This window comes from Ascaphus truei, chromosome 1 (genome assembly GCF_040206685.1).
Source record: "Ascaphus truei isolate aAscTru1 chromosome 1, aAscTru1.hap1, whole genome shotgun sequence".
Lineage (NCBI taxonomy): Eukaryota > Metazoa > Chordata > Amphibia > Anura > Ascaphidae > Ascaphus > Ascaphus truei.
In genome coordinates this window covers 403,267,944-403,295,434 of record NC_134483.1, presented here as the reverse complement: position 1 = coordinate 403,295,434, position 27,491 = coordinate 403,267,944, and the positions used below count along the sequence as shown (strand labels likewise).

General features: G+C 45.6%; 1 protein-coding gene and 1 long non-coding RNA gene across 3 annotated transcripts in view; one reads left to right on the top strand and one right to left on the bottom strand.

Annotated features, from left to right (window-relative positions):
• Positions 1-264, bottom strand: part of PLRG1 (pleiotropic regulator 1) — a 39,145-nt gene extending 38,881 nt beyond the window's left edge. Inside the window, exon 1 of the mRNA XM_075612998.1 lies at positions 139-264. Coding sequence (XP_075469113.1) covers positions 139-168 — 30 coding nt within the window. The 5' untranslated portion in view covers positions 169-264. The remainder of the gene's footprint in view (positions 1-138) is intronic.
• LOC142502151 (uncharacterized) lies at positions 56-26,155 on the top strand. Of its 2 annotated transcripts, none has more exons than XR_012803656.1 (4): positions 56-829; positions 1,209-1,343; positions 4,425-4,666; positions 25,637-26,155. It is a non-coding gene; the product is annotated as an uncharacterized LOC142502151 (long non-coding RNA). The 2 variants fall into 2 exon arrangements; XR_012803655.1 differs by lacking the exon at positions 25,637-26,155 and adding an exon at positions 12,443-13,537 and having other exon boundaries at positions 58-829.
• Positions 26,156-27,491: the final 1,336 nt, after the last annotated feature.

The window sequence follows — 27,491 nt, the reverse complement described above, 5'->3', positions numbered from 1 at the left end:
TCTAGGGCGCGCGCGCCCCTATCACTCCCCCCAGTCTACTTGCAAACACCAGCACGTGAGGCTCGCGGGCGCGCTCGCCTGCCCTCGCGCACAGGGGCCACGCGCCCGTTCCCTTCAATCCATAGGGGGACCGCTCACCTCCACCGCGGACCACTCCCGCTGAGACATCGCGCGGTCACACTGCAGCACCGTGCGAGGAATCCCTGGCCGAACGCTACTACCCCCGGCAAAAAAACACAAATCTAACAGGAAGTTACGTGTTTATTCCGGATAACGAGCGAATAGGACAAAGCGCCTCCTACAGATTTTTTTTTGTTTAACTTGGCGCTCTTTAGCCAGCGCCACCCTGCGGCCTGGAGGGCAACATGCAGCTGTGTGACGTCACATGCGGGCCAGAATGCAATGCGCCCCCTGGAGCTGCAGTGACTGAGTACTGAGCAGCTGCAGGGAATACTAAAGCATCCACATGTATTGGTCTCCAGGAGCTTAATGCACTGCCTACAGTAGCTGTATTAAGATTCATGGAGACAATACGTCTGATTTCTTTCTTATTTGATACTTTGGATGTATTTTTTTTTGTAATTCTCTTTAAATGAGGTTCAGGTAGCTTGGGTCTGCAGATTGAGAATGTAATGGGATCAGGCACAGAGCAGCTACTTGTTTTTTTTTGATCATTCAACCGCTGATCTTGATGAAGTATCACGTGGGGGAGACGAGGTCACTTTCAACAATCGGCCATGAATAAATATACAAAAAAATATAGAGACGTTAAGCCCCAAAGTCTGAAATCAGATTGAAAGAGTTTCGACCGAAAATTGGAATTTTAATGGTAAATTGATGATTTGTACGACAAATACTTAATTAAAGTCAATTGGAATGTTAAACATCAATGAGGCTGACTCACAAACAGTGACACAGAAAATCAGTGAGAACTATTTGCAATGTTTTACCTCAACAATAATTGCGTGTCACTGTCATTAAAACATTTGACTTGTGGAAATAATGAGCAATGTAATATGTGGATTTAGAGCCCTTTGGAGTATTCCTGCCAAGGGACTCAAAAGTAACATTTTCAGCTAACGCTTTGAGAAAATGACTATGTTCCCATGTTCTACCTTGTTCTCCTCCCAAATGTTGATGACTAGGGATGTTTGGGCACAGAAGTAACACAATCATCAATATAGTAACTTCTTCCTTCCCACACTCAGGCATGCCATTCTCCAGGCTCTCAGCCATGGGTGAGATGTTCACGGGAGCTTGTTCCAGATGCATTGCAGTCTCTAATGCTGACCCACAGGTCAAATGAGCCCCAGAAGGAACTGAAGTCATTATGTTTCAATAAGGTGATAAAATCTTACGATTGCAAATGCATGAAACACCAGCACTGTGATCAAATCCTCTACTCCTTTAGATACAGTCACTGTTTATGAGAGGGCGACTGTCAGCAACCACAGCAATAAGAAGATGAATCAAAGCACTACAGATTTTTGAACAGATTAAACTTAATAGTGCCATGAATACACAACGTTTCAGCCTTTCTATTGGCCTTTTTCAAGTGAAGTGACATCTTCACGTGAAAAAGGCCAATAGAAAGGCCGAAACGTTGTGTATTCATGGTACTATTAAGTTTAATCTGTTCAAAAATTCGTAGTGCCTTGATTCGTCTTCTTACTGGATTATTCACAGGTTTTCCCTGGAATCAGGAGCACCGTTAATTGTATCTATTTTCCCCCCTTTTTTTTGTGTGCAGCATATACCTTTTATTTTGAGTAACCACATCAACATATTCCTCGCTCTTCTGTGAGAAGCATTTTCAGTGATTAACTTGTGTGCTACCGATGTGTAAACGCACAAGACCATCCTTAAGCATGAAAAGCTAAGGCATTATCCTGACAGCTGGGCTTGAGGGACAGATGTGCGAGATTCGTACAACATGAGTGAAACTTGACAAGAAAGAAAGTCCCATAATAATACCCTGTGTTTAGGAATCACAGCGGCACACTTTTGTTTCAACGTTTGGCTGAGTGAGGGGTGAAATGTTGGGTTTGAGGATGTTGCTAATGTTTGTCACAAGTTACAACTCGGGTGGGAATTGGTATGAGTCCCTTCACTTGTACATTAGTCAAAGTAATGCAGGCAGCGCTGCTGTACGGGAGGATGAAAGTTGTATAGGCAGATGATGCAAGACAAAAGAATTTTTCTGTAACTCAGTATATATATTATATATTTTTATTTTCCTTATATGGCAGCACAGTGAGTCTCTGCCCTGTAGCTCTAGCAATCTAATCTTGGTGCCCGAGATACCAGGAGATCAGGTGATTTGCCCAAGATCACGAGCAAAGCTGATACTGGGATTTGAACGAGGTGCACCTGCTGTAAAAGCAGTGACATTGCCACTCAGCTTCCCCTTCAGCCTTAGAATTATTTTATAATTACTTTTCAAAACAATTCCGCTGAGATGTAGATTTTTAATTGGTGGTGACAGAAAATAATAATGCCGGCCTTAGCTTTTGTGTGCCCCAAGACAGCATGCTAGCAGCTGGGCCCCCGGGTAGAAGTATATAAAGGTACTTAGAGCGAGATGTCCGTGAAGAACGTGAGCGGAGCACAGCTATGGATAAACAAGGGGCTACACACCAGCAAAATTGTATTAAAAGTACCTTTAATCCATGGTACACGTGGTGACACGCAAGTAAAACCACTCTTACGCGTTTCATTCAGAAGCCCTTTATCAAAGAGTCTCTTTGATAAAGGGCTTATGCATGAAGCGCGTAAGAGTGGTTTTACTTGCGTGTCACCACGTGTACCATGGATTAAAGGTACTTTTACTACAATTTTGCTGGTGTGTAGCCCCTTGTTTTTTCATAGCTGTGCTCCGCTCACGTTCTTCACGGACATCTCGCTCTATCATTGATCCGCGTGATTCACGCAACAGATGGACTACAATACATTTGAGTACTCCTCTTTCTCTACTCATGCTTTGGGAAACAGACCTTTATATAGATGCTACTCCAGGGTGACTATCCCAGTGGTATATATGCACAGGACTTATTACTCATCAAACAATAGTATGAGACCCCTATATGGACTGTTACACATTTTATACCCTATAGGAGTCATTATGCATCAGGTTCTGAGTCTCACGATACTTCATCCAAGGTTCATCCAAAATCTGACAAAAGATTTCATTGCTACTTATGCTCCCTTGTTTTATTGAGCACCGAGTCTTGGATTTGGTTCCTACATATAAAGGTACTTAGCTGCTGGCGTGAGCGATTCTCATGGCAACGAGGCATCATGTGATGTCACGTCATGGCAACGCGTTGTCATGTGACGTCCGGTCTCCATGACAACGCATCGCTGCAGGAGGACGGTCGCTCTGGAGAAGGTAAGATCCCCCTCTACACGCGGATACACACCCTCTCTTACCTTGGGGTTGGTCTGGGTGGCTCCGTGCTCCCTCTTCCAATCGGGGCGGAAGTTGGATCCTGGCGCCGACAGGAGGAGGGAGTGTGGGGTCCCCTGAAAGTGCGGGGCCCAAGGCAACTCGCCTTGCCCTAAGGCCGGTCCTGCTTATAATGGACCATCAAGAGAGTTCTATGGACTGTAGGAGAAAATTGCAGTGTACAGTACTTTAGACACCTTGCATATGCACAAGGGAGTAATGAGATAAAATGAAAGGCCTTTTATACAATACCAAGCATACTAAACACTGAAGAGTGAGGGGTCCATGGGGCAGAATTATGGGAACCTGTAGCAGCACTTGATACATCTGCCCTTATGTATGAAGTCCCAAAATGAAAGCCACTGTGTCCAGCGTGTCCTTCACTCTAAAATCTGTGTAGGAACATTTGTACAGGGATATAGAGAAAAAGAGGGGGAGCACAGGTTGAAGACTTTGGGATATATATGGTATCTTATTAGATATTTGTGGTTGTGCTTGAAAAGGTATATAAAATCACTTACACGGCCTTGTGTAAATGCTCTCACAGCAAGGTTTACTTTTCTTTGTGTTCCCTTGGTTGATTTCCTTCTTCTTTTCAGGGTTTGGTTTTCCTCATAGATTTCTTCAACAGTCTTCTTCGGCTTGCAGTGAGGATGTCTCCCTCGGAGTGAACAGATTGAAAGACAGTTGTTTAGAGGGGGATACAGCCAGTATTTAAATAATCCAAAACTTTTTACTCTAAACAAATATAAATATATATAAAGGCAGTAAATACTGCCAGTACTCACACGGGCAAGTGTGAGTACAATCCTAGGGGAAGGTATCTTTATATCCGAAATGATCTTCACAAGTGGTAATCTATAGGTGTGATTTGGGTCCTGTGTGTAATAATAGATGTAAATCAAATGTTACTCACACGGCCTTGTGTGAGTAGGTACACAACAAGGTATCTTTAACTTGAATTTTTTCTTTTATTCAGGTTCCTGATCTTCTTCCTGGTCTTCTTCTATGGTGTTCAACTCCCAGTTTAGGAAATCCCCCTCGGTGTGAACAAATTTAAAAACAAATGTTAGTAGGAAAATATCAACATTGTATGTAGGAACATTTGTATACTTGTATCCACCTTCCGGCCAGCTTGATCTCCCTGGGGATAATCCAATTCCCCCACAGACACCTCTACAATTCAGCAAAGAACAAAAGAAAAACAGAAGCACATCAGAGGTAAGTATCAAAAACTACTTTACCAATTAAATGAACGCAGAAGATGACGGCTGAATAATGCAACCACATTTCATAGACGTACTTCATCAGGATTACTTTGGATGCACATATGCCAGTTATATACCCCAACATTTGTATTAAAATCAATTAAGAAATTAACATGAAAATACATCATGGTGCCTCACACTTGGGAACTCCATAATCACATAGGGCACAGACAAATCTTTTTATATACCTAGTGCAAATTAATTAATTTAAATAAACAATCCCAAATATAATTGCAAAAGTGAATTGTGAAAATTCATAATTATAAAAATGTGAATAATCAGCCATTAAAGCAAATATGTTTTTCTAAACAGTGTTATATTTAAAAAGTGCATGTACAAAAAGTGAAGACACTAGTGCCTTACTCTATATCTATTACTCAAATCTTAATAGATCATGTAAATTGTGATGTAAATTACAGTATATGTGACAAATATAACAAATAACATCTATTCACAAACATAACAACAAATATAAACTATGTATGTAGAACTGTACCCAATATGTGGATCTATAGAAAAACACCTAGTTTACAGTAGATAATGATATAAAACATATAATAAAATCATTTATTTAAAAGACATAATATTAACAGATTCGTTAAAACCAAGAGGACATTTAGTCTGTAAATTGTAAATCGAGAACTGTTCCCTTTCCGTCAAAAATAAATCTCTTCTGTCTAATCTAACATATTCCGAAATCTGTTTTAATGGAAATTAAACTAAGGTGATTAGGGTTACAATTGTGATTCCTATAAAGAATAAAATGAAAAGCTGCAAGATGGTCGCTTGAAAGTGGAACTCTCCAAGGACCCGATAAAAATGTAATTTAAAGCAGTTTAAACCTATAGATATACTCGGAGGTGATCAATAAAGTTCACGTAAGACATCAGAGATGACGACAAAGAAAAAACCTTTCGACATGACTCATTTTCTAGACAGATCCAATCGATCCAACTTGAGAGCATGTCTTTCTCACTGCCTGGCCTCTTCACCGCCACATGGCGGGACCAGGATGGGAGAGAGAAGTGGAGGACGAGCACGATATATCTGGAAATGCAGTAACAAAAAGATCTTTCACTTCTCCCTGTGAAGAAAGTCTTAAAAGATATTCTGCAACAGGTCCAATCTAATATTATGTCGGAAATAAATGAAGTCAAGCAGGACCTCACACACATTGGCAACAGGGTCGCAGACAGAGGAATCATGGGGTAGCTACAATGACTCCCTAGAACAGATGGATGCTAAGCTTCAAGAGCTCCATACAAGGACCAAATAGAGAATTTGAACAATACCAAAGATGTCAAAACATAAGAATTGAGGGAGTTGCTGAAAGTCTCACAACCTTCAAAATTGCTCAATTTCTGAAAAGACTGTTTCAGCATATACTGGAAGATGAAAATGCTCATATTTTGCCCATAGACATAGTTCATCACGCTCTCCATCCTGGACCAGCGGATAATGGGCCCTCAGGAGATATTATAATAAGATTCCACAACTATACAGACAAACAAAAAATAATCGACACACTAAGAAACAGAGAATGTATTATTTTAGAATCTCACTAAATACATATATTCTAAGATCTGTCTCCTTTGACGTTAACAAGAAGAAAGAGCCTGAGAGACATCACAGTATATCTGAGAAAAAAGGGGTTACATACTAATGGGCCTTCAAATTAATGGTTATACAGAATGGACAGTCCGCCATTTTAAGCTAAAGAGGTGCTGACATTCAAGAAGGTTGATCTCACAGCTCCTGAAATTGTAAACGACTCCAGACCTGCAAGCAAATTGCCTCATCCAAAACATACCAGATGGGTGAAAGTGACAAAGACCAGAAAGATTGGAACTGACGATCCCAAACGAGATCAAGCACACGAGTAAGAAATTACTACAGAATCATCGCTTGGCTGAGGAATTTCCCCCTTTTATCTTTCATCAAACTGGAGATGTAAAACCTTGCACAGACGCAAATCAGCTTTACTGTCTGACATGAACTGAGTGTTATCATATTTCGCCTTTCACAAAATGGTTTCGCATATTTGTTTATTACTGTGATATTTTCATATGTACAGTATGTTTCTCCTTCTGCTACTCTGATTTTGCTAACATGGGATGGTATTTTCCCGCCATATTTATTCAATTTCCAACCATTGTTAACACTATTCTTAAAATGCTTTCCTTGTGAAAAGCAGATTCACATCACCTTTACTTTTAAAACAAAAGAATAATTAACCGTCTTATTAACAGTGATTTATGTTTTGTAGCCAATATATTCCATATAATTTTTGCTATAACATTGATTGTTGTGTAACCCCCTTCCTCCCCCTTGTGATTATAATGGGTTTAAAGGGCTAACTGTGTGGGTCCACACAAAGTAATCCCTGCCTCGTTCTTCCTGGTGACATTGGCATTACAGGAGGGTGTATATATAGTGAGGGGGAAGATTCTAGAAAGTAGGTCCCCGGAGTCACTGTGGAAGGGCCTCATTGTATATAGTGTAAATAAGTTAGCTCTAAGTGAGTCTAGATAAAAAAAAAAAGACAAAAAAGCGCCAACTCCATAGTGAAACATTTACTTGTATCACCCCCTACAGGATGTTTTTTTTTTACTATTTATAGGGGTGATACTTATTTTGTATCATCTAACTCATGGGGGCCCAACTCCAGTCCTCAAGATCCCCAACAGGTCAGCCTTAGGGAGATAGTGTGGAGGAGAGGAAGCGTAAGGGGGAGAATATGAGGTGGAAGAGACACAAGAGACAGGATGAGGGAGGCGAGGGGGGAGCAGCGAGGAGTGGGGGCAAGTGGTGGGGTTCCCCCGAATTTCACAACCGAATTCTGGGGTTTCCTACCCAAAAAAAGGTTGGAAACCACTGATCTAGAGTCTAGACGATAAGCTGGATAGAAGACCAGCTTGTGAAATTAAGATTTCTGAATATTTACAATAATCTTCTCTTCCAAAACTTTCCCTAAGGATATAGCTCAATTAGATTTACCAATGTCAGAGATGAAGGAAACAATTATGCAAACGAAGACAAATAAAAATAAACCTGGACCAGGCGGTTTTACGCATACTGGATGTTTTACTTTGAAAAAATATAGAAATACAATAGCACCTCATATGGGGAAGCTTTTTAATAAAATTAGAGACAGGGGTCCCTTTCCACAAACCTTATTGGAAGCAATTATTACAATAATACATAACAAGGATATGGATAGTACTAATTGCTCGATTTATAGACCCATTTCTCTTCTTAATTTGTATTTAAAAATGTAGATTGTAAGCTCTTCGGGGCAGGGACTCCTTTCCTCCTTGTTACTTTTATATCTGAAGCGCTTTCTATTATTTGTTATATTATTATATCATGTGTATTACTGCTGTAAAGTGCTATGTACATGGATGTCACTGTAGATATAAAAATATACAGTACATACATACTCGGAAATATTGACCAATAGACTTAGCAAAGTATTACCCTCCTTAATTCATATTGACCAAACAGGATTTATCCCAGGATGTCAGACTAGTGATAATACAAGTTGTGTAATTAATCTAATTCACAGATGTAACTATAAACACATCCTAGCTATGATTGTATCTATAGACACAGAAAAAACATGTGATCATGTTAGCTGGATGAATATGTAGCCCATCTACCCTTACCCCTAAGGCCTTGCCCCCGCTGGCTACTACGCTGTGGCGGACGCTGCGCGCACGAGAGCCCTCCCCGCAATGGCGCCGGGCCCGCTGCGAGGGGGGGCTGCAGCGCTCACGCGAGAGCTACTCCTGCTCTCAATAGAATTGAGAGCAGGACTCGCGTCGAGCGATTAGGGCGAACCAGCCGGGTGACGTCATGGCCGCGCCCCCGTCACTCCTCCGCCACGCCCCCCCCCCCCCCCGGTCTCTCCTCCTGCAGTGAGCTGCAGACCGGGGAATCGGCTGAACGCGCCGCCAAAAGCGAGGGCGCACATTACAGCGGCGTGATCGGGGACTTAGCCTAAGTGAGATTGGGGTGGGTATGCCTTCTCCTGGCTACTCTGTGGGTTATGCTGTGACCTGTTGGCAACAGGAGGGCTGAGTGCTCCGCGATGGTGTGAGGAGAAACCAGGACAGGGGTGCAAGTTACCTTAGTTCTCCATAGGTGAGATAGGCCCTATAGGCCTCCAGCCAGCAGAGATCCTCTGTGGTTTTTCAGGTGATGAGCCCCTACTGACATTCCTCCATACAGCAGAGACAGTCATAGACAGCATTGTCTTTTCTGATATTTATTGTATGCAGATGATCACAACAGAGAGGCAGACATTCAGACATTCATAGCTGTTTGTTAGTACTTGCGGAGCAGTGCCCTGCACCAACCCTTATGTCCAGCTCAGGCCTGCTGTACTCCTCCTCCATCTCCTAGTCAGAGCCCTGACTCAGGCCTGCTCCTCTTCCCTCCCATCCTCTCATGGGTGGGAGGAAGAGACTCCTCTCTTTTAGTAGTACTTCACATTACTCCAGCACTTGAACTCCTTAATTTGGGAGAATGTCAGGATTTATAATCTTTGGGGAGTGTCTGTAACTCTAACTCATAACAAGCCAGATCTGGATACTGATAGGCCCTCACATACATGCGGTCTCTCCCCTGTGTGTGTCCTCGTGGGTCCCCAGGCTGGATAACTGATTAAATCGCTTCCCACATTCCCCAAAGATTATAAATTGTCATCCGGGACTCCCATGAGACCCAACTCCTCGGGGTCTGCCCGCTATGGGACTACCCGGGCGGCCAATTACAACTACTGGGAAGCTGCGCTGCTTGCCGAGTGCCCTATCTCAGGGCTAGGCCCGAAGACCCACAAGCGATGGACATCGCGATGAGCACCATGGAGCTGCGCACTGTATATCAACTGGTGCATAAATTGTCACAGTTAGCCCAGGGTTCGTTGGATGATGCTGCTCGTCATTACCTAGCCATGGTTTACGAACTTTTCTATCCAGACCTGCAAGTGGTGGCTACTTACCCTTTGTCAGTGTCGAGCATGGAACAACCCAACCTGCTGGGTCCCACCGCCTGGGTGACTGCCTTCCAACAGTTGCCTGATGCTTCTCCACCTCCGGAGCCGTCCCTCCACGGTCCGGCGTGAAATCAGCCCCCAGTAGTCTGCCACCTGAGCCCTGCGGAACCGCCCCACCACCATACTGTGAGGTGCATTCTACTGCCGCTCTGGCAAGCTGCTCCGAGAGGGAGGTACCATCCGTTGAGGAGTCCGCTGCTCCGGACACCCCAGAGGTATCGGCCGATACCTCCTCCATACCCGATCGTGTTGGGGACATCCTGGCTGCTGTAGCAGGCAGTGAGCAAGACGTCCCCCTTATGGATCCTCGCTGGGATCAAGCCCATAAAGCTGCGGAGCTGTACCTGCAACGTCAGTGGGAGATGTGTGAGGCCCGCACTCGTGCCCTTACTTACATGCAAGCTGCCGAGCGACACTTCGACGACATGCTGTTGAGGGGTCAACTTTCGGGAGAAGTGTTGGCCGGCACCACCCCAGATGACTGCCTCGACACCTTGGTTGCTGCTCCACCACCAGGAGATGAGGAGGACGCAGAGCCACCCGGCCGGGTGGGCTCATTTGATATCGCTGCCGCTCCGGTGAGTGCTACCCCCAAGATTGATCCTTTCCTCCTGCGTTGTCGGGAGCGGAAGAAAGCCAGAGAAACTCTCCAGGCTAAAGCGCTGGCTGAAGCCCGATATATATTAAGGCCAAAGGTTGAGGCAAATTGAACTTGACTGTGGACTGTGCCATTGCCCCTCCCGGGGAGAATTCCCTGGATGTTCCCCCTTGAGACTTTGGTGAGGCCCCTTTATCATCGGTGGCCCCAGTCCCTGTGTCACTTGCCCCTTCTGACCCGCCTTCCCCTTCCGTCACCAGTCCCAGGGTAAGACCCCTGACCCCCAGGCCCTTATCACTAGTGAATCCCGTGGCCCTGAATGGTAAATGGGAAATGTAATGTGATTATGCCTGTGACAACTGTGGGGGGGGTCTGTGCCTTGGGGGGATCGTAGGAAAGATGAGGAGGACAGGAATGTATCTAAGGCGATAACTGAAATGTCTCCAGTTAGGGAGGAGACAGTGGAAGTGGCGTTATGGGAGGGACCTATATTCTGGGTGTTACCTGGCACAGCTACCGAGAAGAGTCTAAATTAGCAGGGCCCTGGAAGATTGTACCTCCTCTGAGGAGTGAACACCATCCAAGCCCTCCACCTCCCCAGGAGATGGAGGAGGGGTGCAGCAGGCCTGGCTTATGGTACTGCCTGTCTGGATATGAGAGAGAGCAAGAAATACATGTTGGAAATGTGTAACATCTACCTGCAATAAAAACAAGAAAGACAATGCTGTCTGTGACTGTCTCTGCTATATGGAGGAATGTCAGTAGGGGCTCATCCCCTGAACAACCACAGAGGATACCTGCTGGCTGGAGGCGCTGCACCTATGGAGAACTAAGAAAAACCTGTCCCTCCTGTCCTACTTCTCCCCAGACCATCGCGGAGCACTCAGCCCTCCTGTTGCCAACAGGTACACAGCCCAACACCTAGAAGTAGCTGGAGAAGGCATACCCACCCCAATCTCACTTAGGGGTACGGGTAGATGGGCTACATATATGAAAAAGGTGCTGTCTCAAACCAACTTAGGCCCACACTTCCTAAAATGGGTCTCTGCATTCTATACATGCCCATCAGCTGAAGTACGGGTGAATGGAATCTTATCCCAGTCTTTTCCGATCACTAAAGGGACGAGACACGTGTGCCCTCTTTCTCCATTGATCTTTGCTCTTGTGATGGAACCTCGGGCGAATGGAACCCGTAACAATCTTAACATTTCTGGGGTATCTGCTTCTAGCAGTTCCCAAAAAATTGCATTTTATGCAGATGATATTCTTCTTTTTATTACGAACCCCTATTGTCTATGTCTATGCCTAATTTACTTCAGGAATTTAAGAGCTTTTGTTTATTCTCTCAATTCAAAATGCATTTCTCCAAATCGGAAACTTTAAATGCAAGAGGTCTGGGGATGACTTTTAAAGAGGAGGACTGGATTAAAATGGGACATCAAATTAAGATAAACTCTATTTCAACTGTCATGAGATAAAACATATAAGATGTTGATGCAATGGTATCCCACCTCTTCTCGACTACGCAAAATGTACCCTAATACTTCCGGATTGTGTTGGAGATGGTGCGATCAAAAAGGGACCATGCTTCATGCATGGGGACTTCCCAGTAATATATGGGTTTTTGAAGGAAACCATCACTTTTTTCTCAACACGTTTAAAGATACTGTAGCTATTCCATCAGATCCCTTTCTGATTCTGTTAGGAGAGACCATTCCTAATATCGGTTGCTCAAAGCAACTTCAATTGCTGCCCTATTTTTTTTTTTTTTAAACTTTATATTTTTATTATGTGTCACAGTAAAATACAATACAAAAGTTTGAAACAGTCAAATATTGTAGGGGGGAGGGAGGGATGGGTGTTTAGGGTTACAGAAAAATAATAAGGAGGTGTTATGAGGAGGGAGTTTGGGGTAGGGTAAGGCACATTACTTACACGACTTCGCAGGGCCTTTGCTAAACATAGAATAGTTCTGGAGTAATTATTTTTTGAATACAATACAATACTGTTTTTAATTTCCCTTTTTAGGTAGATATTATAGTTTATCTTTCTTTTTGTTTTGTTTTTCATATCAGCTAATACCCTGGCCTATGCTCAGGAACATCTGCAGCTCGGAACCCAGTCTAGAGCTCCAACAACTGTCTATCAAACCCAGGTTCTATCATTTTATCAAGCCATTGTTCCCAAATGTTTCTAAACTTGTACATTGTATCGTTTAGATAGACAGTGATTTTTTCATTGAACAACGTTTGCCAAACTCTGTTAATAATCTTGGTCATGCTCAGCATAAGGGCCTTTCCAGGATGCAGATATGGGACACCTGGTAACTGCCATTACAGTATGTGTGAGATAAGCCTTCTCTCATGATGAGTCACATTCTTATGTGGTTCGTTTAGTAGAGCAGACCATGGGTTCAAGCTCATTGTTGTGTTCAGGACTCTATTTATAAGATTTGCCGTTTCTGACCAGATTTCAATTATCATTGGGCATTCTCACCATTTGTGTATTATAGTCCCTCTTTGTCCACAACCCCAAAAGCAGTTTGGAGAAGTGTTCTTATACATTTTGTGTAGTTTATCCGGAGTTAAATACCAATGGTAAAGCACCTTGTAAGCATTTTCCTTTATGTTAGTATTTATGGATATAGAGGAAGTCGCCTCCCACACATCCACCCAGATAGAGGGATGTTGAGGTTCCCCGAGGTCCTCGACCCAACGTCTAATATATGTTTTGTCTTGTTCAGTTATGGTTGGAACAGTCATATAGTAAAGTGTGGTGATTAAACCTTTAGATAATGGGTCCAATAGACAAACTCCTTTGAAAATTGTGTTTTTACTAGACAAGTAGTTGGTAATTTTCTGTATGATAAAGTATCTTATTTGTATGTACCTGAATAGCTCCGACTGTCCCACTTTTTAACAGCTGCTAGATACATTATTGCAGCTCACTGGAAAAGAGTGGAGACACCCTCTTGAGATCTCTTGACAAAGAGAATATGGCATATGATACTAATAGAAAAACATACGCATACTGTAAATGACTTTGGAGACGTTTGATTCACTGTGGTCTCCATGGACAAAGTGGACATGGAAAGTCGACATTAACTTAATTCTCTCAGCTTTTCTCTGGAGGAATTTAGATATGCTAACCTTTAACACACATACGTGGTCAAATAATCTGTACATTTTAAAAATATGTGTTTATGCTATTAACTGTTTTATTCACTTATCTTTTAATTACTTTGTTGTTTATTCTTTAATATTTCTGATTATTTGTTCTGCCAATAATGTCTACAAACGATCACATTTTCTGTATTGAATTGACTGACATTACACATTTTGTGCTGTAATACTTTGAACATGAATAAAGACATCTTTGGGAAAAAAAGAAAAAGTTAAAAGTTTACTCCTAGATACAAAATGGGAAATATGTGTGATATTTTGAATATGCACTTACACTCCAGTCTGCAATGTTCCTACTGTACATATTGAAAACCACAATGACATTGTGGCAAATAGATCACATAAGTACTATTACTGTACAATCAATATTTTGCTTAATGGGAAATTCTCTACATGTCATCTTTGATCCCAAAACTTTAGTGTTAGCCACATATTTATAAGCTTTGCAGAAAAAACCCCACCTAAAACAACCTTGTTTATCTTTTCCCCAGTCAATAATGTCTAAAAAACAAAAAAAATTAAACTAGGAAGTACAGTATTATTTTTATTTATTGCATTTCTAAAAATAATTTGAGGTTTATTAGGTGCAGTAGCACTATTTAAAACCGGGTCGATTTTTTTAAAAAGTATTCCAATGTGTATGTAACCCTTGTTCCCCCCCCCCCTAGACTCAACTGATGTATCTAGGGTGCGTGAGGGCAGATTACATGGTGATGGGTGGTGCATACCTGTTTGGAACAAGAGGGCCTGAGCTTCCCGCGATGTTATGGGGGAGACAGGACCAGTCTTCTGAGGTATTGGCCTCCATGTGGTCTTAATGGTGCAGCACCTCCATCTTTTATAATTCCCAGGGATGTGGGAAGAGACCCTTATAGAAGAACCCCCCTTGATCCCGGGGTGAACACTCCAGAATCACTCGGCACAAGGTTGGAAGCAACAGAGTCTTTATTGTACTCACTGTCGGCAGGGCAGTAATAGCAGCACAGCAATACAGATACACGATATGCCTCCTCCTCCTCTCCCACCAGATCGTTCTCCGCAGGATGGTCTGAAGGGTATCTGTCTCCCTGCCTCCACCCGCAGCCAAGGGCGCTACGGGTGGGGCTAGCTCTTTCCTCACCCCCTAAGCAGGGTGAGAGGCATGGATCCACCTCTGAACTACTAGGCCCTACTCCTCAGGAACCTAGCTACACTCTCTCTTACTCCTATCTGATGGTCCAGCCAGACTCTCCAACCTCTCATCGGACCTCCTGAACAACTCACTCCTCTCTGAACTCCTGAACAGCACACTCTCAGTCTCAGAACTCAACTGACTACAGGGCACACAGCCCCGCCCCTCATGAAATCAACAAGACCTCCCCTCTGCACAGACCGGCAGCAGAGACAGGCTTGTATCAATCACGCAGGCAGGGCTTTGCAAGGGGGAAAACCCATGATTACTACTGGGGCCTGCCTTTAACAGGGCTTACCACAGTAGTAGGAAGATTTAGTAGCCCGTGCTGTTTACAGGGGGCTACACTCTCCCTATGGTGGAAATCCAATGGTCCCCACTTGGACCTCGCTCGGCAGTACCATCCTGCAGTGAACAACCTGGGGAACAAACACAGGTTATACAAACACATGGTCATAACATCTTGAGGTAGTAATTAGTACACACTGAATCCAGTTACTCCTAACATGGAGAAACTAATAATAATGCTTAGGATCTGGCTTTCGTATTTTCCCGCCATTGTGATCAGTGACCGTTACAGAAAACGACTGAACTGACCCATGTTCCGGTCGGCAACTCACACTATGCATGTAGATGCATCTCCCTATACTCCATATGCGCACTAGCTCGCTAATTTTGTCTTCGTTGTGATAACCGGCCTTACCAAACTTTGTTCATAAGTACTCTTGGACCGCCTCCCTTAACCAACTGTCTCTGTTCTCTTCAATCTCCCGCATGATAGGCTCAGGCACATAAGGGTACTCATAACCGTGTGACTGGCGGTATCTGGCCACGATGGCTCTATCAGCCCTACTTAACTAGGTGAGTGTTCGGCGACCCACCCTGCTGGGCAGTACCCAAAACAACAGCTCTTCTGGGGCTATCTCGTCATACAAAATACTTTGGCCGCTTGGTACAATGAGCTTTTGTTCTATTTCCTTGTACCTATGGTCTAGTTCATCCTCCACCTCCTGTTGAGTGAAAGACCCAGCCGCCCACCAATGATCAACAACATTATTCTTTATGACAAGGAACCGTGTAAGGTCCATCCCTTCATGGTAACCAGTAAATAAGGGTGCCCACCACTTGTCACGGTGTTCAGATTCTGCGGAATGACTTGTATGTTCTACCTCTGACTCTACCTGAGACGATACACCTGACGTACCCGCATCAGTAGATAGCGAGCAATCTCTCCTTCCCTTGGCATTTATGTACCTTGTAGGATTCATCTTATGCACCACTGGTCTGGAAGGCCCAGCCTCTGCTGGAGTATATGACCCACGGGCTCTCCCTCTAGCTGTAGGACAAAACGGTACAGGGTTAAACACAGGTATTACGCTTGAATACGGTATCTCCCCATCCGATCCCTCATCACTCAGTTCCCAATCCCGCAAGTCCGTGGAGTAGGTGGGGAATTTACACAACTTATCCCTGGTAGGTCCCAGTGGTATCACTGGTGACGGGGCAGGGGCAGTGGCCGGGGCAGTGTAGCTAGGGACTGGGGCTGGGGCAATGTCCAGAACAGTGTCCAGGTAGCGGACAATTCCGCGACCCATGGACGCTTTCTTTGACTCGCGCTCTGCCATGCTGCGCGCCTCTCTCGGTGGACCTCGACTCTGTGTAGCAGCCAGGGCAATGGCTGCATCGATGCTCCATGATGAAAACTATAATCTCGGCCTTCTCTTTCTGGGGGACCCGGAAACGATGTCATCAGGTGTGCCCGCAGAATCGCCATCCGCCCCATGGCCACGCACCGGAAGTACGTTGAGGACCGGCATGGGCGTTGGCGGAGCATCCGGTACACGGCCAAACAAGTAGTCCTCAAGCCTCTCCTTCTCGTCCTCCGTGGTTACGGCCTCCTCCTGGCGAGAATAAGGGGGTGGTGGAGTCTCCTTACCGCTCTGCTGCTCTTTGATGAGATCAGGCCCCTCGAGGGACGCTTCGATCGCCATCTCCTCCGCACTGGGAGTCATCACGGCTGTGAGACTGCTCCGGGCCTCCGGCCGCACCAGCGCTTGCTGTCAGATGGGGTCTGCGCTCGGCTGCTCCTCCTTGATGCCGCTGGGGTGGTTCGCCGGTAGGCGCATCGCCACCGATGAGACACCAACCTCTTCTTCGGATGAAATTATGATCGGCTCCTCCGCTCGGGAATCACCAGAATCTTCAGCGATACAGCCAGTGGGTATAGGTACGAAGCTGGCGTGCTCCGGTACGTCCACTGCGGTCGCGCTCTTCTCCTTGGACAATTCTTTCAGCTCGACAGCCGGTTGGGCCTGGGTTCGTCCCGCTCGTTTGTAACGGGGAACCAGGGCCATTCTCTCGCTGCTCTCCGCCACCTCCGATATTGTTCCCGGAGAGGCACCCCGAGGGGTCTCGGTCATCGGTTCCGGCTCAGTAGGCCAGAAGTAGTAGGTACCACACAAGGAGCATTGGGCCTTGGTGCTGGGTACCTCGCCGGGCACTCCGCAATGAGCGCACAGGCACCGCAAGTACTCCTGATCGGCTATCTGGACCACCAGTAGACCGCCTGGTACTTGGACCACGGTAGTGTTCATCTCTGACATAGTTCTCGTAGGATTGGAACAGTTCAATAGCTCAACTCCGCTCTCTGTGACTGTCAGAAAGAAATGAAGCTCCTCACTCTCACTACCTGTCCCTCCTTTGCTGGGGAGGACTCTCCTGATTGGCTCTCCTGGGGCCTCCTCCCTCTGGTGGAATCCAGAGGCGGGGCTTTCTCTCCTTCAAAGTGACATAGTCTGTCCTTCTGACCAGTCACTGCACAGGTGGGTGGACTCTCGGCTTTCGCGCCGCTCCTCTCCTCTTGCAAGGAATCTGGGTTTGGCACCAGACTCTTGCACATTTCCCGCCACAACTGTCTCACAGTCCTTTTGCAATTCTCACATGCTTGCTCCAGGCTTGGCGGGAATCGCCATTTTAGCTCGCCTCTCCTGCTCCGCGGAGCACATGTAGGGATGGCCGCCATCTTGGATACTCCCTCCAAATGTGCCTGTGCCCTACTCTCCATGTCTAACGGGTATCTCGTACCTAGACCATGCTTTCCCTCCAAATGTGAACTCTGCATCTTCATACTGTCTGTAGCCCACTAAAATGAGGTGGCTTCTACCCCAGGCTCAGCGGAACTCCTCTCCTCCTATGCACTGTACTCTCGGTGTCTATGTGCAAGTGCTCTGTGGTGCGTCTGTGTGGGTGATAGCTAGGTACCGGCAGCTCCATCAGTACGGGCGTCTCCTACTTTTGGCTACTCGTGACGCGGGCCTTGGGCCATGGTCCCCGGGTTGGTTACCGCTATGACCCCCCCAGTTGCCTCACGCCACCTGCCGCAAGGGACTCGGGCAGCTCTAGCTACTTCACCCCTCGTACCACTACCTCCTAAGGGCGCCTAGGGCGTACTGTGCGAGAGGCTACGCTCCCCTGACTACCCCCGGTTTGTGCAATCGCACCCTTCCTCCTGCAGCACCTGCACGGAGAGTACATCTCACTCTGCCCGCTCCGCCTTGCTATAAGCCTGGCCTGTCCTGGTATCCATATCTCAGCAGCGCCTCCAAATGTAACCCTTGTTCCCCCCCCTAAACTCAACTGATGTATCTAGGGTGCGTGAGGGCAGATTACATGGTGATGGGTGGTGCATACCTGTTTGGAAGAGGAGGGCCTGAGCTTCCCGCGATGTTATGGGGGAGACAGGACCAGGCTTCTGAGGTATTGGCCTCCATGTGGTCTTAATGGTGCAGCGCCTCCATCTTCTATAATTCCCAGGGATTTGGGAAGAGACCCTTATAGAAGAACCCCCCTTGGTCCCGGGGTGAACACTCCAGAATCACTCGGCACAAGGTTGGAAGCAACAGAGTCTTTATTGTACTCACTGTCGGCAGGGCAGTAATAGCAGCACAGCAATACAGATACACGATATGCCTTCTCCTCCTCTCCCACCAGATCGTTCTCTGCAGGATGGTCTGAAGGGTATCTGTCTCCCTGCCTCCACCCGCAGCCAAGGGCGCTACGGGTGGGGCTAGCTCTTTCCTCACCCCCTAAGCAGGGTGAGAGGCATGGATCCACCTCTGAACTACTAGGCCCTACTCCTCAGGAACCTAGCTACACTCTCTCTTACTCCTATCTGACGGTCCAGCCAGACTCTCCAACCTCTCATCGGACCTCCTGAACAACACACTCCTCTCTGAACTCCTGAACAGCACACTCTCACTCTCAGAACTCAACTGACTACAGAGCACACAGGAACCGCTACTAAATTTGGTCAGCCCCGCCCCTCATGACATCAACAAGACCTCCCCTCTGCACAGACCGGCAGCAGAGACAGGCTTGTATCAATCACGCAGGCAGGGCTTTGGAAGGGGGAAAACCCATGATTACTACTGGGGCCTGCCTTTAACAGGGCTTACCACAGTAGTAGGAAGATTTAGTAGCCCGTGCTGTTTACAGGGGGCTTCATGTAGATGAAATATTTCTCATTTTATGGTGAGCTGCATTATTGTAAGTAATATATATAGGTACCTGAGTCACGTCATCTTCAGTTTTCGTTCAAGGCAATTTTTTGAGGGAGGCAATCTTTTTGTGTGTGTTGGGACCAGGGGGTCTTACCTTCTTCACAGTGACCCCCCTCCTGCAGTGTCGCACTGTCATGGCGACCCGACATCAAATGACACTGCGACATCACATGATGACACATTGCCAAGAGAACGCGGTGTCCTATGCCGCAGAGACATCATGACATCACAACACTGCGGAGGAGGTCTGCCCCTGAGGTTTGGGGGCGGCAAAAAGGCAAGTCCACCATTAGTTCCAGGCAGGGTTGCCACCACTCCGGGTTTGACCCACAGACTATGGGTTTTGGCCACGTATCTTCAGGCTTCGGGTTTACCTTGTAAATCTCCAGGTGGCGGCACTCGACGGCAGCAGCAGCTGCGTCTCCCGGCATCCTCGGTGTCCCCCCGGCATCTCCCCCTGCAACTCCCATCAATATGGCTGCGTGGCATCAAATAGCACCGCGTTGCCATGACAATGTAACGTCACATGGCATCTCAGCACCATAAAGTGTCCCATTGTCATGGTAACGACGCAGTATAACATCATGACTTCACGAAGCACCCGGTTGTCATGGCAAAGCAGCGCCATTTGACGCTGTGCAGACATATTGACGGGAGATGCCGGGAGGATGTCGGAAGGATGCCAGAAGATGCCGGGAGACACCGCCAAAGGTAAGAGCTAAATGTAAAAAAAAAGCTATCTCTGGGTTAGCCTGCAGTAGAAGGTGAGAACCATTGTTCTAGGGACAGCAGTGCAGGCTGTTTGAGACTTACTGTATCGGCGTATTGTCAGAGGGGTGCTTTCTGATTCTTGTTTTAATTGTAAGTGTACTGCGTACTTTTTTTATTGGTAATTTATTTGTAGGCCTACCTCGAGCGCTTCTTCTTTTCTCTAACTGGGGCATTATTATCCTGCATCTATGCATCAAAAAAAATCTTTCTACTTTTGAATTGATACCTGAGTTGATATGCGTAGCTCTTGCGTTTGTGTATACCATTAGGATATAATGGGAAGTATGCATATGGTTATGCGGTATTCGTATGCTATATATGCATTTATTCCATCAATTGATGAAGTCTAATGACCGTGGTTTCAGCATTTACATACTTGTCATTTGATCTTAATGATCAAGTGGCTATATACCAGCCTTGGTATTTGCTTTATTAATTTTATTATTATTATCCCTCATATGGGATGATTCTTTATCACTCATTTTCTAAGATGACTATTTTCCTTATTTATTGAACGTTTGTTATATTTGTACTTAATTCATTGTTAGATTAATTCAAAAAATTTATTACAAGCTACTGTACACAATGTCTGTGATGCCACTGATTATTAGAGTTTATATCATATTACATATTTCTCATTATATCCTTTTTTATTTTTATATACTAACTTCTTGTCATCCTGATATAATACTTTCATTACGAGTATTCCATGTATATTTATACTTAAAGTTATGATTTTTTTTTATAATTTCATATACAAATAGAATAATGTCAAATGTATTTACTTTTTTTATTGCTTTAATGTATTTCATAAGGGTTTGAATTTATGGTTTTAATAGTGAACTGTGTCATTTAATTTTGGATTGGAAAAATTGATGGTAATTTATTTCGGTTCACTTCTTGCTTTGTTTTTATTTTCTTATAGTTTGGATGGCATTGTATCTTGTTTGTAATTGTTTCTTTTAGTTTGAGCATTGTTGGAATAGTGTTACATGATGCACAGATTGTTTGCATCATGTACACACTGTACCATTCAATTGTTTGATTGGCATGTGTTATATATTTATTTGGCTAGGTGCTGTGTTTTATTTTGAGATGTGCTTTATTTTCTTTTGCAATGTGCTGTGTTTTTTATGTGGTGTTGTGATGTTTTTGGCTATGTGATGTTTTTATGTGGCTACGAGATGTTTTGATTTGGCTACTTGATGTTTTTATATGTTTGGGTAATCCTTAACCATTTGTTTGTATATTGGTTAATCATGCCCATATTATATATATATATATATATATATATATATATATATATTATATATGGGCACGATGAAGCCACTGTACAAATGAATGGGTGAAGGGTGGGGGTAGATGTCTGGGGAGGGTGTTTAGGCCTCGTGGGTGGGTATCGGGGCAGGGTCGGTTAACCCCTTAATTACTATAGTGGTTATTAACCGCTACGGTGATTAAGGGGTTAGGGGACATTAGAATGTATTTGCTATGTATTTTTCTGGCAACGGAGGACAGGGACCTGTTTATCCTGACGAGGACATCCATCAAATTTCTGTGTTAAGTAGAACTGTATTTATTTTCTTTATTTATGCTGGTTTATGTGTTTAATAACGGGCAAATAATCTATTATCCATATCTGGATAATAGTTATTTTGCTCATTACTGTACTGTATGTGTTTGGTGGTGGTGGTGGTGGGGGGGGGGGGGTTATTTATTTAAATGTAGGACATGTTTTATTTTGTTTTACATACAGGGTTAGTACCTTAGGTCTGTGGGGACCTATGGAGACCACCTGAGGACCCCCGGATGCCCACGGGTACCACCTGCGGACCCAGGCGGGACACCTGTGGGGAAGAACCGGGGGCCCCACTGCTGTGGGGGCCCCGCGGACCCACAAGGACCACCCGAGGGCCCAAGACCCCCATGGAAACGACCCAAGGGCCCCCAGACAAAAGTGGGGATGACTTGGGGACCCCAGACACTCACGGGCCCACCCGTGGACCCCATTGTGGCCTACGGGAACCACCTGGAGGCCCACGGCACCTAGCAGGGACCACCCGGAGACCCCCAGACACCTGTAGGCACCCCCCTCTGGTGCACTGTGGGGCCTGCGGAAACCCGTCGGGACCACCGGGGACTACCGTAGGCCTGGGGTATTAAGACTGTATGTAAAATAATAAATCACGTTTTTATGGGGGGCCACAGGGGGTGGGTGGGTGGTGTATTGTTTATTAAATATGGTAATGTTTATTGTGGGGCCTAGGAGGTGGGTAGTGGGGCTGTTCTGTGTAGGGTTTTAATTGTGGGTAGTGGGGGTGGGTGAAGGGGGTATTGTCCCCAAGGGTGGGTGGTTAGGCCTCCCTGGTGGGTAGTGGGGGAGGGTGGGTTAACCACTTAATTACGATAGTGGTTAATGACCGCTAAGGTGATTAAGGGGTTAGGGGACATTAGATTGGCTCTTTTTATTCTTGTGTATTTTTTGCAGCACCGGAGGGCATGGACGGTGTGAGGATGAAGACGGCCTTCATCGTGGGTGCCTGGCAGGAATGAGTGCAAGATGTATTTATTTTATTTATTCTGCTTATTATATTTTAAATGGGCAAATGCAATATTATCCATATGTGGATAATAGTAATTTTGCCCATTACTGTACTGTATGTGTTAGGGGGTGGGGGGGTGTATTTAATTAAAAGTATTTATATATTGTTATTTTATTTTTTTGGGCACATAATTGGTACTGCAGGCAAACGGGGACCCCCGGACACCTGCGGGAACACCTGAGGGCCACCTCTGGCCTGTAGTATAATTCCTGTGCATCCCCCAAAAATGAAGATATGTTAAGTATGTTAGTGGGGTATAGGGGTTGTTGGGGGCACAGGGTGTGGGTGTGTTGTATATTGCAATGTTTATTGGGGGCAATTGTCCCCAATAAACTTGCTATTGTGCCTTAACCCCTTCATTGCCTTAGCGAATAGCCGCTAAGGTAAGGAAGCTGCTTTAATATCTTTATTAATAGTGTGCGGGAGCAGGCCTCCTGAGCTGAACCGCATTGATTTCAGTCTCGGGGACCCCCTGCTTCCCGTGTTACAGACCCCGGTATGGGGTGCCAGTATCCCATTATTTACATGTCACACGTCACGCAACGTGGACGCTATAAAGATGGCGACGACACTGGCACTCGATGCCCCATACCAGTGCCTGTAACTCGGGAAGCAGGGGCTCCCTAAGCCAGAAATCAAAGCGCTTCATCTCAGTAGACCCCCTGCTCTCGCACACTAATAATAAAAATGACATAAATGCAGCTTCATTACCATAGCGGCTATCCGCTACGGTAATGAATTATTGTTTATTGATATGTGTGTTTTGACTCTAGTGTAGATGAGCAGGGGGTCTCCTGAGCTGAACCGCGTTGGTTTCAGGTCCGGGGACCCCCTGCTTCCCGAGAGACAGGCCCCGTTATGGGGTGCCGGTATCCCCCTGCAACATCTAAATCCCACGGTCACGTGATCGGGACATCTCCAAGCAGAGGAAAACCGGCACCCCATAACGGGGCCTGTATCTCGGGAAGTAGGGGGTCCCCGGACCTGAAACCAACGCGGTTCAGCTCAGGAGACCCCCTGCATACGACTCACTGTGGATGCCTCAGCCCTCCTGTTGACAGCAGGTATATGCACCATACACCATAGTAATGGACAAAACTCCCACCGGGTGAGGGAAACACCGCTACATAACAATAAAAAACAATAACGGGGACTACTGTAACTTACCTGCCTAGCCTGGCGATAGCTGTTAACCCTAGCACTGCCTGCAGCTACCAGGACTGACATTCAGGGCAAAGGGGGATTTTTGCAAGGGGCTACACTTATGTAGTATCAGAATGTAACACATAATTAATCAGATTTGCATTTGCTTTTCCTATTGCCTATTGATACAGTAAATGGTTTCAACAGCATTAGAGGCCAATGTTGAAATTATAGCTTTGAGCACTAGATGGCGTTAGTTACCTTTTGGATAAATAAATGAGGAATCTGAAATCTACGAGTTCCTGGTGCCCTATCTGGCTATGTAGTGTATGGATCAGAAGCTATAAAAGAAGTCACCCCTCTCTACACATAGTCCAGATTTTACACACTATGTCAATGCAAATATGTAAATTATATGTCAAGATGTAAACAGACAAAAAGATCAGCGGATTGTCACAATCACTCTACCAACTGAGGCCAGGGCCGCCAACAGAAATCATGGGGCCCAGGACAAATGAAAGGAACAGGCTCCCCCCCCCCCCCACCCATAGCGCACCTACCACGAAAAAATATTTTGTTAGTGCGCAACTTTTACGTAACTGTTTTCTTATTGTGATACAGAAAACAACATTACAATGCAACCTGTTTATTTTTATATTTTCAACAAAAGACAGGTGACTGCCTGCCTGGGTGTGTGACTGACTGGGTGGGTGACTGACTGATTGGGTGGGTGACTGGGTGGGTGACTGAGTGACGGTTTGGGTGACTGTGACTGGGTGGGTGAGTGACGGGGTGGGTGGATGTTTTGGTGACTGGGTGGGTGGGTGACTGAGTGACTGCCTGGGTGCATCGGTGGGTGAGTGAGTGAGTGAGTGGGTGGGTGAGTGGGTGGGTGAGTCACTGGGTGGATGAGTGAGTGACTGGGTGGGTGAGTGAGTGACTTGGTGAGTGGGTGAGTGAGTGACTGGGTGGGTGAGTGAGTGACTGGATGAGTGACTGAGTGGGTGAGTGATTGGGTGGGTGAGTGGATGGGTGAGTGGGTGACTGAGTGAGTGACTGACCTTGGCTGGGTGGGTGCCTGCTTTCTTGCCCGCCAGATGCTTCACCCCTGCCCCCGATATCCCCCGGCTGCTGACTGGGGCGGGAGGTGGGCTCGGGGGGGTAGGGGCACAGGAGGTGGGCGGCTGGGGAGGGTGCGGGGCGTGCGGGAGGTGGGAGGGCCGTGGGAGGTGGGGGGGGTAAGACTGGCGGACGCAGGGGGAAGCTGGGTTGATGGGCGCAGGGGAAGCTGGGTTGGCGGGCGTAGGCTCCCCACGGCGCTTCCCCTCCATCCCACGTTGGGAGCGGGGAGGAGCAGGGTGTGGGGGAAAGCGGGGAGTGGGCCCACAGGCAGCAGGCCGCAGTCAGCAGGCCGGACACCCTGCTTTCCCTACGCATGCGCGCTGGGACCTCGGCTCTGCGCATGCGCACGGGAATTGGCGCCATGTTTTTTTCCCCCCTAATAAAACGGGCACGGCCGCGCAGGGGGCCCAGGACACCAACCTCGGCAGACCCCACCTGTTGATATATATATATATATATTTATACATAAAACTTGATATATTGTTATTGAAACTCTTTATGTATCTCTTCATATGCCTTCTTTTTATTAGGGGACCAATCATATATATCTTGACACGTTGTACATGGTTTTCATTCAAATACACAAATACTTTTCTTCCATCAGGGCTCTTAACACTCGATTGGAGGAACATCGGCCCATCCCACCCTCCCACTTTAGCTAGGCTGTAGGTTACAATTGTTTCTTCAAGTAACCAGAAAATTTGTGTCTTTATTCTAGGCTCGAAAAGGGAACGAGGACAGGATCACCCAACGGCTCCTAGGGAAGATCCTAAAAAAGTGTTCATAAGGAAACAAGGGAGCCTCAACGAGCTCAACCTGTGTTCAAACCAAACTAAAAGAAAGAAAGAAATTTCTGTTAATACCATGTTCATAATTAAGTTCATTAAAGAATTTGACACATCAAAATACAGTAGGACAAAACGTGTCGTACTGTAGGCTAAGTGGGTAATAAGATCCCCATTCTACTTTGTATTAGTAGGGTAACACTAAGCTGGCACACGCCGGGCCTATCTTACGTTGATGCGGGCCGGAAGCAAGCTGGGCTCAGCTTCCAGCATGCATCAGCATGAGAGGGAGGCCCAGCGAGTGTCAGCATCTCGGTGTGGGACAGTGAGGGAGGCTCGCAGCTGGGGAGAGCCGGGGCCCGGCGGCAAAAGGACAGACAGCAGGGCCAGGTCAGAGGCCGGGCTCAACTTGCAGAGCCGGCCCCGCAGCCACCGGTCCCGGCCTGACCATCCGCAAGGTAGATAAATTATTATTTTTTTTATATATATTTATTTGGGAGGGCAGAGGGGGGTTATATGTATTTGAGGGGGAGGTTTGTATATATTTTGGGGGTGGGCTTTCTTTTTATATGTATTTGGGGGGGTGTTTTTTTTATATGTATTTGGGGGTGTTTTTAAAAAAATATATATTTTGGAAGTTATATGTATTTGGGGGCGGGTGTTTATATGTATTTGGGGTTGGGTGTTTTATTCACGGGGTGGGGGTGTTTATATGTATTTGGGGGGTTTATATATGTATTTTGGGGGGTGGGGGGTTCTTTTATATGTATTTGGGTGGTGGCGGGATTCTTTTATATGTATTTGGGGGTGTTTATTATTTAGTGTATTTGGGGGTTGTTTTTTTTTATATGTATTTTGTGGGGGGGGGGGGCGGGATTGTCTGTGTCCGGGGGGAATGAGTAATGGAAAGAGAAAACTAAGCACTACTTCCAAAGGCTTAAGTAAGTCAGGCAAAAAGTGCACCCATGGAGAAAAAAAAGTATTACATTTAATGGATCATTATAAAAGCAGCATATTGGGACACAGCCCACACCTACGCGTTTCGAGAAAAACTCTTCATCAAGGTAAAGATAAATGTACTCACCGGAGTTTATAAATACCGATTTTGCGTGCTGCAATCTCCAATCCGATTCACTTACTGATTCGTCAAATGACGCGGACAGTGACGTCAGCGCGCACAAGCGGAATACATTATATTTATATATTCATTATATTTTATTGAGTAATCTCTTTGCTGACGTTCTAAGAATTGGTTTATAACAACCCTGCAGCATGTATTCCTTAGTAAGATGTGAGCCTCTTACCTACCTATATAAAATCAGAAGTGTGCTGTACTGAATGTTGCATTATGCATTGCATTATCTGTTATTGGCTATTATTTTACTATAAGAATGTCTGTGAATAGTTAAAGGGATTACTAATGATGTGGCCATTGATGTATTTCATACTGTAAGAAATTTGAGTGCCTGTGTTGTAACTTTATGTAACCCACCAATTATTGAACCTATTAAAATGCAGTTCATATTTGTACAATATTTAACTCCCATTCAGGTGAATAGAAATCAATGATTTGTTAACAAGGTGCTTATGATTTTGATTTAGTATTCAATACAGAAGGCATGTGTGTTTTTGAATATCATTTTTTTCTATCTAGAACTCATTACAAAATCAGTTTTCCTTCATATAAGTGTTAATGGGAACAAACACCTATTTCACCACATTATTTGCAGTTCTGATAGTATGCCAAGTAGTCCCAATGATTAGAAACAAATCTTTGCTGAGATAAAA